This window comes from Nasonia vitripennis, chromosome 4 (assembly GCF_009193385.2).
Source record: "Nasonia vitripennis strain AsymCx chromosome 4, Nvit_psr_1.1, whole genome shotgun sequence".
NCBI classification, from domain to species: Eukaryota; Metazoa; Arthropoda; class Insecta; order Hymenoptera; family Pteromalidae; genus Nasonia; species Nasonia vitripennis.
The window spans coordinates 27,964,379-27,977,304 of record NC_045760.1 but is presented as its reverse complement, the minus strand read 5'-3'; the positions used below and the strand labels follow the sequence as shown (position 1 = coordinate 27,977,304).

The following is a 12,926-nucleotide window of genomic DNA, read 5'->3' as shown; positions in this document are numbered from 1 at the left end:
ATATAATCCCCGAGGGCATTTCAGCTCTGAGCTAGAAGTGGAGCGGGTTAAGTCGAAGGATGGAAAGAGGATGCAACCACTTTGCATGGCACAACACTATCAGATGTTCCGTCTCTACCGAAGACCTGGACAGATAATGGACGAACACGTGCATTTGAACAGAGCCACTTCCGGAGATCACATAATCGTCGCTCATCACAATCAAGTGAGCTCTTTCGTTCGGATAATTATCGTATTTGTTTGAGGTGTACATTTTCGAAAAGATCTTTCGCGCAGTGCCTACTGCGGCCTGCAGAGCGCGACACCGAGCATGAGAGCTTTGCGAAGGGGTAACGCCTACGATTCGAATGCCGGAAAGCTCGATATTAATTATTCCGATATACCGTAATTATCAATCATAATCACGATTATTGCTATCACGAGACAAGAGTCGGGCGTAAATATTAATTCTCGATACAATACGATCGACCTCTCTAATTATAAGTATACACAGAACGATGCATTTAAATTCGATGACTCCACAGTTTTATAGCGTACCCGTTAGAGCCTCGGACAGAGGCCGAATAACCGAATCCGAGCTGGTCGAGCAATTTTTGAAGATCATGGAAGTGCCGGCCGATGCTAAAACACTGCCTGTCGGGATACTGACAACCGCGAAGAGACCCGTCTGGGCCAATGCCAGAGAGGAGCTTCTGAAAAGTAAGCACGTTTCATTTTACGAAAAGAAAAGAAAATTCAAAATCGTCCCTACAAAGCGCAATACCCTCACACTCGCAGACGAGAACAACCGTCACAACGTCGAGCTGATCGAGCGCTGCCTGTGTCTGGTCTGCATCGACGACGACGTACTGCCGACGACGTTCAACAACCCTATGCGCAAGGAGGACCGCTGGTTGGGAGAGCGAGACTACGCCAACGTGCTCCATCACATGATACACGGCGGTGGCTCGAGACACGTCGGGGCCAACCGCTGGTTCGACAAGACCGTCCAGCTCATCCTCGGGAAGGTGTGTATTAGTCGTCGTAGTGATCTCTGAAAAAATTTTAATTAAAATCAATTCAATTTGCACATATACAAAAAGAGCGCGCGTCTCCGCGTACAAATCGCCGTGTTTTATTACTTTCTCCGATGCGCGCGAGAATAGCGCGTAAAGTTAAGCAAGTGCTCGCAGAGACGGCGGACTCGCGACGATGCGGTTATCGGTGTCAGGGACTGCACGGTCACATTAGACACAAAGCCGAGCGCGTTATTTACGAAACGTCCCGGCGATCATATCCCCCGCGAGTTAGCCCGTAATGAGGTACTTAATGAACTCGGCGGTTACGAGAGGGAGAGAGAGAGAGAGAGACGGTAGGCGATCGCCTTTCTACATTATAGACTCTGACGTTACACACGTATACGTATACAGGACGGTCTGTGGGGACTATCGTACGAGCACTCGGCTGGAGAGGCACCGGCGATATTCAGGATCTTCGAAGAGCTGACGGATAAGGTAGACGCTATGCCGCCGCCGGACGAGAGCAGCGTCTCCTCGCATTTGCCGGCTCCGGAAAAGCTTGAGTGGTCCTTGTCGGAGCAGAGCCGCAATGATATACGAGAGGCTATGACGTCTTTCGATGCGTAAGTGTATAGTTGATGCGTTTATTCGTTCATCGATAGATTAGGGAGATTGTGCGCTGCGATGGGGTTGCTGAGGCGAAGTGTTTGGTTTCAGGCTTGTGGAAGACTTGGACTTGTGCATCTTGCGCTTCGAGGATTATTCCAAGGAGTTCATCAAGAGCTGCAATATCAGTCCTGATGTGTACATCCAGTTGGCACTGCAGTTGACATACTTTCGGTGAGTTTTCTTAACGAGTTTCCTAATAAATTTGCAGACGACCCTATAAGTTTAAATCAAAGCTCTTTTTATCTCCTTCAATTTATTCAAATTTCGCGCCACAGTATAGCAGACAAAAATAGTTATTTCCCTCCCTTATGCAATCACCAATGATTTGCATAGTCACTTTAACTTTTTTTTAATTAAAAAATGAAATACTGACTAAAATCGTTGGTTCAAGGCTCCACGGACACCTGGTGGCCACGTACGAGAGCGCCGGCATACGTCGATTCGCCAAGGGTCGCGTGGACGTGATCAGAGCGGCCAGTCCCGAGGCTCTCGGTTGGGTGAAGGCGATGTGCCAGGGCGACCCTGAGACTCACGCACCGTCTGGCAACGCGCAAGAGGAAGGCATCAAAAGAGTTCAGTTCACCATTTACAGTGTAACTGAATCAAACATTCGATTTTGTCGTCTAGTAGACATTTTTTTACATGCTTTTTTTTATTGCGCATCAGCTCGTCGTACTATATATTCTTTGCCTCTCTCCATATTACAGCTTATTTTTACAAAGCTTCGAACGCGATGTGTAGAGCTTTTTGCCGACTCTAGCGGGAAACGCGCGTAAAATGTTGACATTTTTTGTATACCATTTGCATATTATATGATAATATCTCCTAGTGCTTGCCGACTTAATTCGAGCAGAAACGCTCGTTCCTTTCAGAAACAGAGAATCAAGGAACTGTTCGATTTGGCGGTTCAGCGACAGACCAAGGAAATGACGGACAACATAACCGGCCACGGAATCGATAACCACTTGATGGGCTTCCGTTACGCTGCCGAAGAATCCGGCGAACCTACTCCGGAGATCTTCAACGACGAAGCTTACAAAATCACTCAACACTTTGCCTTGTCGACGTCCCAGGTATCATCTGAAAAAAATTTTTTATACTAACATTGGCATATAATTGAAAAAAATTGGATAACAGTGAGTGTATACGTTATCTGCAGATAACGACCAAGAACGACACTATCGGCGGTTACGGTCCTGTCGTACCGGACGGCTACGGTTGCGGCTACAACGTCAGGAAGAACGGCTTTATATTTTCCTGCTCGGCGTTCCACAGCGACGAGAACACCAGTGCCATGAAGTTCGCCCAGACTTTGAAGAGGAGCCTGCAGGACATGGCTTCGATGCTGAAAGACACGAAGCAAGCTTAATTTTTCAATTATGGTCTAACGATATGTGATGAGATGCGAATCTACGAAATTACGATAACGAATTTTTCCAGAGTTGATTATATGACACAGAGATATAGGCATATTTATGAAGAGAAAGAAAAACCAAAGATTTCGGAACGCGCTGGTCTACGCGTCGGAATTATTATTTTAGAGGGAAAAATTAAAGTAGAGCTTTAATTTGAAAGTATATGAGAACAAAACAGATGAAAGTAATATATTGAAAGTATATGATGAAACGCGAGTGATATACAAAAATGAAAGTATTTATCGTATGTTTTAAGGGAGAGAAAAAAGTTTTAGCAGAGAGATGTCACTATATATCTATATACACACACACACACAATATTATTATTCTATATATATATGCGAGACGACGGATTGATCGACTACGCGATTTTATTTACACACACGGGAACAGATAAGCATATCGATCGGTCGTCGCTCGAAACGTTGCAAAGATTACAAAGCGCCACAGAACAACAAAGTATAATATTAATATATGACTATTAACAAATAACGATGATATATTGTTTATATAGCAAAAGTAGCACGTAATGAGACAGACACTCGTAAAAACGTATATACTACATTATTATGATTTAGAGCGGCTGTTGACGTATAGATTTGTTCGTCGTTAACTATACGCGTGTATGGTAGGCAATACGCAAGAAACTAAACTATCGTATACTTGTACATCTTCGACGAATCTCAGCACACGCGTCGCGGTGTGCTCGACCGTTTGTATTCCCAGTGACTCGCATCTGCGAAGAAAAAGAAAAAGCTTCGGATAACGATTGAAAGTACTTATAAAATATTGACGATTTTACCATATATACCTGACGAAAAATGTTCTCGTCGAGCACACCGACGGCTGCGTATTCGGATTCGTCATAACATAATAGGTACAACGTAGCCAGTCGCAACACTTTTCTATAGACTGGCGCCCGCACAGTAACTCTTGTCCAATTCTTAGGTAGGTCTCTAATTCGAGCTCGTGAGTCTTCTCTCTCGCTGTGCTCTTGTTTGTATCTATCTCTCTGAGGCGCTTGAAAAAAGAAGATTTACGAAGAAATCCGTTAGCCATTAGTTGATCTACAACACAGAAGCAAGTAAAAACATCGTTATTTTCTATATGCACAATATGATTAAAAAAAAAAAACATAAATGTTGGTGAATTTTATCGATGTAAGTAGAAGGTGCTTTAGCTCAATGATATGGGAAGGAGTTTCCTATGTGTATATCCTAGTCGCAAATTGATTGATTGTTAAGGTAGCCAAATGTTAGATTGACATCGATGTTATACATTTAAACTCATTTGTCGGCCTCTCAAGCTTTACGTATATGTATTGTAGTTATATTCAAGAGACAAATCATCGTTGACCTATTTTTCGTTAATTGTCTATTTTTTTATATGTAAATATATGGAGCTCTAATTTCACTGTTATACGACGAAGTTTAATATTTTAAATTTACGTTTATAAGTATTATTAAATAGCGCGAAAATTGTTACAGCTTTTCTTGAAGAGGCGCAGCGCGAGGCCTTCTATATATATTTTGATGTAATTTATATTACGAATGTAATCTTCCAAGTACCTGATATCTTCTTTTTATTGTCATTAACGCGTAGTTTCATTTTTTTTTAATCGATTTCCTGAAAGAAATACTCGTTAGTTTTATTTATACACAACATACAAACTCGTTGAATGTTGCAAATCACACTTAAGTGTTAAATAATGCTCAGGTAATTAATGAGCCGTAATCGTGTTCATAAAGTGCACAAGTTGTTGATGTACAATTATGCACTACGTGCTTATACACACTTAAGAAAAACGATTGAAAAAATGTAGCAGTAATGCAATGAATTATAACTTAATGTACGCATTTTATGTTCGATGTTAACAGCTGTTAATAGACTAATTTTACCGCATTTGTTAAATGTTACATAAATATAATATATATTTCTGTTGAAAATCGACATTTATATGTTCTATGTTGCTATAAAAAACTGTTGATCATCTTTTATTTTTTACGTGTTACCGAATCACACGCTTCTTATTATTCTATGTGTTTATGAAAAAATTTGAAACAAAAATTAAATCGATCTTTCGACGTGAATATATTTTTCGACGCTTGATTATTATACGCTCCTGGCTGCACTCAAGCGATTAATGATAATAACGAAAAAAATATGCAAAAACAAGTGAAGCATACTATTTTTGAAAAAAAAACAGAAGCGAACCATTAAACGAATCTAGTCATAAATATAAGAAACTATAAACAAACGCATACGTGATCGCACTCAAGCGACCAAGAATGTCACACGCATATCACGCGAGAGCCAATAAAAGTTGTGTAGAAAAAATAACTAAATGTTTAACGAATATTTGAGTTAATGCGTATATGCATAAGAGAAAATATATCAACAATATAGAGGAGAGAGTTATTATGCAATCGACTATAAACGTCGATATAAATAAGGATATTAAAAAACACTTTATAGGCACTGTTATAGATAATACTTCAAAAGCTGAAAAATGTATATTCGATTGTGCTGAGAAAAATAAAATGAAATTATCTGATTTATACATGAGTATTGTAATTCGTATCTCCCGCTCCTGCACTTCGACTTTTTTCAAACGAAAGTGAGTATTTCATTGGATAATAGTGAAATCGCACCGCAGCGACAGTTAATCAGGCTGGCAAACGCGCAGGCGCAAACTTGTCCGAACGCGCAGTCTCGGGGATTTAAATTTCCCAACTGATGGCACATGGTTTGCAAGACTCTCACTTCAAAAGAGCCGCATTGTCGAGTCGACCAGCCGAGGGGTGTGAGTGCGAATCACTGAAAGAGGGATTTACCCGAAAGCGTCGTCTGCTAGTATCTGCGGCAAAGCTGACGTGTCCTCTCATCCGTCAGCGGTATCGCGTCGAGCTGACACATTCCACGCGCGAAGTCGTGCCGAGAGTCAATTGTTGTTGTAGTTGGAACGTTCGAGCGCTGTTGCATCAGATAATTGTTATCGCTACGCTATACTGTACGAGTGAATGAAGTGAAATTCTGGATAATAGAATTTGGAGTGTAATTTTAGAACGATGGAGAAAAATCCTGTATCCTTCCTGCAGGAGTACACAATGCAGAGAATGAAAGTGATTCCTGAATACACAATTATTTCCCAAACCACCGGAACTCACATCAACTCTTTCAATATGAGAGTTAGCTTCAATGGATGCAGTGCGGATGGAGTTGGTTCCAGTAAGAAAGAGGCCAAATTGAACGCTGCCATGAAAATGATTAATATGCTGAACATACAGCAGCCTCGGTCTTCCTTTTCTTCGCAGATTCATAATAAAAGCTCTAGCAGTATCAGCTCTATTGTTAATATTGCTAGTAATAGTAGTAATAATAATAATAATAATAATAATAACAACAGTAGCCCTCTAAAGCTGCTATCGAGTCCGAGCCAGTCACCAGTAAGTCCTGGCATCAACTATGTTGGCAAATTACAGGTTGGTATCCGTTATATTAATATTTGTAATGAAATGAATAGTGAGAATAAACGTTATTTTTCTTAGGAATTTGCTGCTCTTCAAATAAATGGATTTCTACCGGAATACAAGCTAACAGGTGAATCTGGCCCACCGCATAATCCAGAATTTACTTTTGTCTGCAAATATCAAGGAAAATCAGTAGAAGCAAAAGGAAGCTCGAAAAAAGAAGCCAAGGCACTAGCTGCTCAAAGAATGTATGAGACTGTAGCTAAAGATGTGACAAAGTTGCAAGTTGTGGTACCAGAGACCCAAGTACAGAGTTATATTGAGACTATAAATGAAGGATTAGAGCAGGTGAAAATTTTTGAAACTAATAAGAAATTGATGGAACAATCTGTGAAAAAAGCTAAGTTAAATTATCCAAAATTGACTACCACAGTTCAAAGTACAACTATATATCCAAATGAGACTATTAGTAACTATCACAATCTGATAAAGAAGTCAATGTCAATGAGAGATCGTGAATTTGTAATAGATAAACTTCATGATATAATGGAAGCATGTAAAAGTTGCTTGTTTTTGGGTGACAGAGGTACTAATCCTATGATTCTACTTAAAACAACTTTAAGTTCTGTAAACGTAAAAGTGAAAGAAGTAGAATTCCAAACCAAAAGTAATAATTCCATTTATAGCATGATACTGGAAACACAGCCAGTCATTCATGAAATAGCATGTGGAAAAACTCGCAAAGAAGCTGAAGTGACAACTATATTTTTAATAGCAAAAACTCTTACTATAATGTTGCTTTGAAAAGCAATTCTGCAAAACAGTTGTTTCTTACTTAAAATTGAAAAAAATGTGATATTAACAGGTTCATGCTAATTCATAAAATTATTCTTAGGCCAAAGAACTTTTTCTAAATTCCCATGTTGAATAAAATCAATGATTAACATTTTATTATTCTGGATTTTGGCGTGAACCTGTTAAGAAAAGTTTGGAATTAATAGTTTAAAGTAGTATAAGATTAGGTTACTACTAAATAAAGGTTTACATTTCTTAAGCTTATATTGAATGAATATTATCAAATCAGTCTTCTAACTAAGATGAGATTAAAATATTTTGATAAAGTTTATGTTTGAGATAAAAAGTAATGGAGTATAAACAAAAAATTTTGTTTTACTGTGACAGCTACTACTAGTAGAAACACTATTATTATGTCATCAATTGTTTCAAAGTTAATGCGACTATACAGTTTAGACATGGAAGTTGATTTTTGTATGTATTTACGTTTTTTTATTGATGCGGTCTGCACTTATACATCAAAGTTCATTCTTGGTCCATGTTTTTATAAATAACTGTACATTATATTACAGTTAAATTTTTGTATATTTTTAGAATAAAAAGTATATACGTGTTAAAAATCTCTCAAAATTTTTACCATATCACCCAAAAACTAAATTAATCATTCGTCTAATAAAGAATCAACCCTTGAACTCATAAACAATATTTACCTAACCTATAATGTTTTTGCTTATTATTGAAACATCACAGTAAGTTGAACAAAACTTACACTCCAAGTCCGAGTAATTGTGACAATCAGTAAAACCTACCTAAAAGCGATCACATACTAAATGACACGCTGTAACTTGGTTTTGCGCTAAAGAAAATAATAATCTTTGATAATTATCAAAATCAAAACAAGTGTCCTCTCTATTTACACCATCTACGCCTGCAATGTCTCATGGCCGGCTGCCACCTGCAGCGTCGCATAATAATATTTACATCAGGTCCGTCCCCCACTGACAATGCGCAAATGCAAGCGAAAAGGACGGAGATAAGTCGAATCGTGGAAAACGTACACACCAGTATTTTTATAATGATGATGAGCGTAGCTATAAGTAGTTTGCGGAAGAGAAGGGGAAGCTAGCTGCAGCGGGACCACCGCGACGACGACGTGATTCGCATTGTGTCGGCTGTGCAAAAGGAGGCAAAATTATATCGAACATGTATAATTAGCTCCATAAAAAGTAATAGCCACGAGTACTTATAAGTGCGAAGTGTTATTGAATCGCGAAAGTCTTTGGCGAGGACATCATGTCAGCTGACAGAGTTCGTCGATTGCGAAGGTAATGAGGGACATCTTTGGAATTTTTCATCAGGGTATTGTCGTTCGGCTGCTAGTAACAGCCCAGACATATTCCTCGGATTATTTTTGCAAAAGAAAGGCTGCACCGTTAGGACACAGGTAAGCTGTATAGCTCAAGAATAGCATGATCGTGAAATAGAGTGCGATAGTTAGGTTACGTGTCGTTCGCTTACATATCAGACAGTGTTTATAACCGCGACTCTGAAATAGCTGCTGTAAATGTAATGACGATTCGCGTCTGATTGTCTATTTCTTGTTACTACTCTTAAAACGATCATCTACAAGTCTGCAACTTTTGCAATAAGTACTATCAATAGTCATAATTAACTCACTTACATCTGTCTTTACAGGGTGAAAGTACTTATACATTGATGACAAAGTCTACGGTCTCGTAAATAAAGTTTCGAAAAATGAGCGCGCATCATCGTTTGAATCCATCCTTAGGTGAAATTGAACACACAAGTTTTTTATCAGAAGACATTGGAGCATTATATCTGTCAGATGATTATTCGGATGTAACGCTAATAGTCAGTGGGCAGAGATTCAATGGTCACAAAGTTATACTAGCAGCGAGAAGTCAATATTTCCGTGCACTGCTTTTTGGTGGTTTGCGCGAATCCACCCAGAGTGAAATTGAATTGAAGGAACCCACATTACCAGCTTTTAAAGGATTGTTAAAATATATTTACACTGGTCATATGTCTTTGGCAAACCAACGAGAAGAGGCAAGTGTTTTCGTACTATGATTATTTTTGAATTGATAATCTGATCTCACACAGTATGTATAATGTCTTGTATCAAATTTTACAGGTCATTTTGGACATTTTAGGACTAGCTCATCAGTATGGTTTTGTGGAACTAGAAGCTGCTATCTCTGATTATTTGAAAGAAATTCTTAATATAAAAAATGTCTGCATTATATTTGATGCTGCTCGACTGTATCGTCTTGAGTTCTTGATGAAGGTAATTATTTCATAAATAATGGAATATGCTAATTATAAATTTAATTATTACTTATCCAGCCATTTTCCTTACATAGGTGTGTTATGAATTCATGGACAAACATGCCCTGGAAATCATTCAACACGAAACCTTCTTCCAACTGAGTTCTGGTGCACTAAATGATCTGCTAGCAAGAGATTCCTTCTATGCATCAGAAATCGACATTTTCTTAGCGGTTGAGTCATGGGTTAAAGCAAATCCTGGGGTCGACGCTGATATAGTCTTACGTAAGTTGTCTTTGTTTTAAAATATTAAAAGCTTTGAGGTATAAATTTTACCAATATTTATTTTACAGAACAAGTAAGACTGAGCTTGATATCAGTCTCGGATCTGCTGAATGTAGTAAGACCAACTTCCTTAGTATCTCCAGAAGCTATATTAGATGCTATTGCAGCAAACACACAAACAAGGAATTTACATCTAAATCATCGGGGACTTCTACTGGTAGATGAAAATGTTGCTCATATGCGCCACAAAGCCCAAGTTTTGCAAGGAGAAATGAAAAATTATCTTTTGGATGGTGATACCGAAAATTATGATATGGAACGAGGGTAAATTACTTTAATGTTATGGCAATGCTACTGTTACTGAATTTTTTGATAAAAAATATGTTTAATTAAATAATTTCAGATATACAAGACATACGATAAGTGATTCTGCAGACAGCTGCATAATTGTAAAACTTGGTACTCAATGCATAATAAATCACATGAAAATGTTGTTGTGGGATCGAGACGGACGTTCATACTCATATTACATTGAAGTGAATATTTTCATGTTTCATATGAAAAAATAAAGTAATTTTATTTTACTAACGATATGTTCATGCTCAGGTATCAATGGATGAAAAAGATTGGGTTAGAGTTATTGACCATTCTCAATACTTCTGTAGAAGCTGGCAATATTTGTACTTTGAACCACAAGCAGTCTTATACATTCGTATTGTTGGAACTAATAATACTGTAAATAAAGTAAGTATAAATGCATTAATAAATGAAAATGAATTGATCAATAGATCTCTATATAACGAATTATCATTTTTCAAACAGGTATTTCATGTTGTAAGCTTTGAAGCCTATTACACACATCATAATGAAAAGTTATTGAATGGTTTAATTGTACCTTCTCAAAATGTAGCAACAATGGAGCGTAGTGCTTGCGTGACCGAAGGTGTGAGCAGGTAAAAATGCTTTTCAAAGTCAAATAACTACTCTAACTTGAAAACTCTTCCTTACTTTAGACGTCGTTCTAAGATCAATTAAATAAATGCTTTTCTTTGTAATGTTTTATGAAAATAATTATAATATTTCGATTTCAGATCGCGCAATACTTTATTAAATGGAGATTGGCAAAATTACGATTGGGACAGAGGATACACATGCCATCAACTTAATTCTGGGTGTATTCAAATACAGCTGGGACAACCTTATATGATTGATTCCATGAGGTAATTATTTTTTTTTTGTATGGCCAACTTCAACCAATCTAAGATCTGAAGTTTAAAAATTAATCTTTTTTCAGACTTCTATTGTGGGATTGTGATCAAAGATCTTATTGTTACTATATCAAAGTTTCCGATAACTTAAAAAATTGGGAACTAGTCGTTGATAAAACAAGAGAAGCTTGTCGTTCATGGCAAACTCTGCGTTTTAGCCCGCCTCGACCTACTGTATTTATAAAAATAGTTGGAACACACAATACTGCTAATGAGGTAAAGATACATTTTTTAAAGAAATGACTGTGTATTAAAAATTATAGAACTCAGTTTTTCAATATCACTTTAATTTATGTAACTACTAATATACATTATAACTTACAGGTATTCCATTGTGTTCATTTTGAATGTCCTGCTCAAATAAATGAAATCAAATCTCCAAACTCTCAACGAATAAAAGAATTACCAAGCAATGAAGATTTCGAACAACCCCCGCCGCCACCGCCTCTGCCTCCACCTCCGCCAGAAACAGCTACTGAAGCTGTGAATATTGATCAAGAAGATAATGCTTCTGTGGATGGATACGGTATCGAAGAAGGTTAGCGCTTATTATGTGAACCTAAAATCTATGTTTCATCAAATTAACTGCACTGAAATACTTGTTCATTTTTAAAGGAACGTAAAGTTTTCTTTGCAAATATTCAAATCCAGTTGAAATATGATATAAGGCTTTAAAATTACTATATCTGAATAGTTTTGTAAAAAAAAAATGAGTCTGTCTCAAATCTCATTATAGTGAGTGAATATGTGTATATATATATATATATATATATATATATATATATATATATATATATATATATATATATATATATATATATATATATATATATATATTATATATATATATATATATATATATATATATATATATATATATATATATATATATATATATATATATATTATATATATATATATATATATATATATATATATATATATATATGCGTGTGTGTGTGTATATTCTATAAGTAAAAAAGATACAAACAACTTATTTTTGTAATGCTTTATATCAGAAACATTCAAACAAAACATAATTGTGATATTGGTATCTTTATTTAAGAACAAATTATACATAATGTTTTAATGATTCAAAGTAGAATTTGTAAACAGGTCAGTTTTCTGTATGAGAGTGATATTTTTTCTCGCGTTATTATTATAAAATTGGAAATTAAATTGCAAGCATGAAATCTTAAAACACATCCAATATAGTTTACAAATCGTGTAAAAAACTTCTGGATGTCTAAGTTTTTTACAAAATTGTTAATTTGTAGACCGTTAACTATTATGATGTTAAATAATTTAGTTGAGATTATTTTTTCCAGTTAAACAATTTATTTGCGAATAATGATTTTAATTACAAGAATCTTTAATGAAACAATATTAGTAAATAATAATATACATACATATAGTTTCTTAATGTTGCTTAAAATACTTTGTAAATATTTGCTCATACTAGTGTAAATAATTGTTTATTTTTCGCAAAGTACAAATAGTTATTTTAAAAAGAAAAAAAAACTACACAAAGTATTAGTGTTAGTACTAATAAAACTAATTTGTATTCTTGGTATGTTTTCAGAAGTTAATTATTTTGATAAATTCATTCTTGAAGCATGTTACATTTATTAAAATATGCATTTTGAACAATGAGAACTTCAATTTCAAAATTCATAGATAAGCAAACTAAGTAAAAACTAACTAAAAAGTAAAAAAACTTTGTTTGAATTTTATGGA

General features: G+C 36.0%; 3 protein-coding genes and 1 long non-coding RNA gene across 5 annotated transcripts in view; 3 read left to right on the top strand and 1 right to left on the bottom strand.

Annotated features, from left to right (window-relative positions):
• LOC100121638 (choline O-acetyltransferase) overlaps positions 1 to 5,642 on the top strand; it is a 34,853-nt gene extending 29,211 nt beyond the window's left edge. Inside the window, exons 5-12 of one of the 2 annotated variants that reach the window (XM_008211782.4) lie at positions 25 to 205; positions 525 to 699; positions 778 to 1,007; positions 1,410 to 1,621; positions 1,716 to 1,838; positions 2,059 to 2,260; positions 2,540 to 2,740; positions 2,827 to 5,642. In XM_008211782.4, coding sequence (XP_008210004.1) covers positions 25 to 205; positions 525 to 699; positions 778 to 1,007; positions 1,410 to 1,621; positions 1,716 to 1,838; positions 2,059 to 2,260; positions 2,540 to 2,740; positions 2,827 to 3,036 — 1,534 coding nt within the window. In that variant the 3' untranslated portion in view covers positions 3,037 to 5,642. The remainder of the gene's footprint in view (positions 1 to 24; positions 206 to 524; positions 700 to 777; positions 1,008 to 1,409; positions 1,622 to 1,715; positions 1,839 to 2,058; positions 2,261 to 2,539; positions 2,741 to 2,826) is intronic. The other variant, XM_001605196.5, reaches the window with a different exon arrangement.
• On the bottom strand, positions 878 to 2,156 carry LOC116417456. The gene is made up of 2 exons (XR_004227706.1): positions 2,041 to 2,156; positions 878 to 1,881 (listed from the first exon to the last, which is right to left on the bottom strand). It is a non-coding gene; the product is annotated as an uncharacterized LOC116417456 (long non-coding RNA).
• A 208-nt stretch (positions 5,643 to 5,850) lies between the features above and the next one.
• On the top strand, positions 5,851 to 8,047 carry LOC100678018. The gene is made up of 2 exons (XM_003427220.4): positions 5,851 to 6,564; positions 6,631 to 8,047. The coding sequence occupies exons 1-2, from the start codon at positions 6,151 to 6,153 to the stop codon at positions 7,354 to 7,356; spliced, it is 1,140 nt and encodes a 379-aa protein (XP_003427268.1). The 5' UTR covers positions 5,851 to 6,150; the 3' UTR covers positions 7,357 to 8,047.
• Positions 8,048 to 8,432: 385 nt separating this feature from the next.
• On the top strand, positions 8,433 to 11,837 carry LOC100121671 (BTB/POZ domain-containing protein 9). Its single transcript, XM_001605231.6, has 11 exons — positions 8,433 to 8,791; positions 9,043 to 9,417; positions 9,503 to 9,655; positions 9,732 to 9,921; positions 9,990 to 10,245; positions 10,325 to 10,457; positions 10,528 to 10,665; positions 10,744 to 10,874; positions 11,013 to 11,141; positions 11,216 to 11,405; positions 11,514 to 11,837. Exons 2-11 carry the CDS (start codon positions 9,103 to 9,105, stop codon positions 11,730 to 11,732), a joined length of 1,854 nt encoding a protein of 617 aa, XP_001605281.2. The 5' UTR covers positions 8,433 to 8,791; positions 9,043 to 9,102; the 3' UTR covers positions 11,733 to 11,837.
• Positions 11,838 to 12,926: the final 1,089 nt, after the last annotated feature.

Excerpts from the sequence above, each read along its gene's own strand:
- LOC100678018 (XM_003427220.4), top strand. The coding sequence starts at position 6,151 with ATGGAGAAAAATCCTGTATCCTTCCTGCAGGAGTACACAATGCAGAGA. Across the intron at positions 6,565-6,630 it reads ACTATGTTGGCAAATTACAG|GAATTTGCTGCTCTTCAAAT; the intron begins GTTGGTATCCGT and ends TATTTTTCTTAG.
- LOC100121671 (XM_001605231.6), top strand. The coding sequence starts at position 9,103 with ATGAGCGCGCATCATCGTTTGAATCCATCCTTAGGTGAAATTGAACAC. Across the intron at positions 10,458-10,527 it reads CATACTCATATTACATTGAA|GTATCAATGGATGAAAAAGA; the intron begins GTGAATATTTTC and ends GTTCATGCTCAG. Across the intron at positions 10,666-10,743 it reads CTAATAATACTGTAAATAAA|GTATTTCATGTTGTAAGCTT; the intron begins GTAAGTATAAAT and ends TTTTTCAAACAG.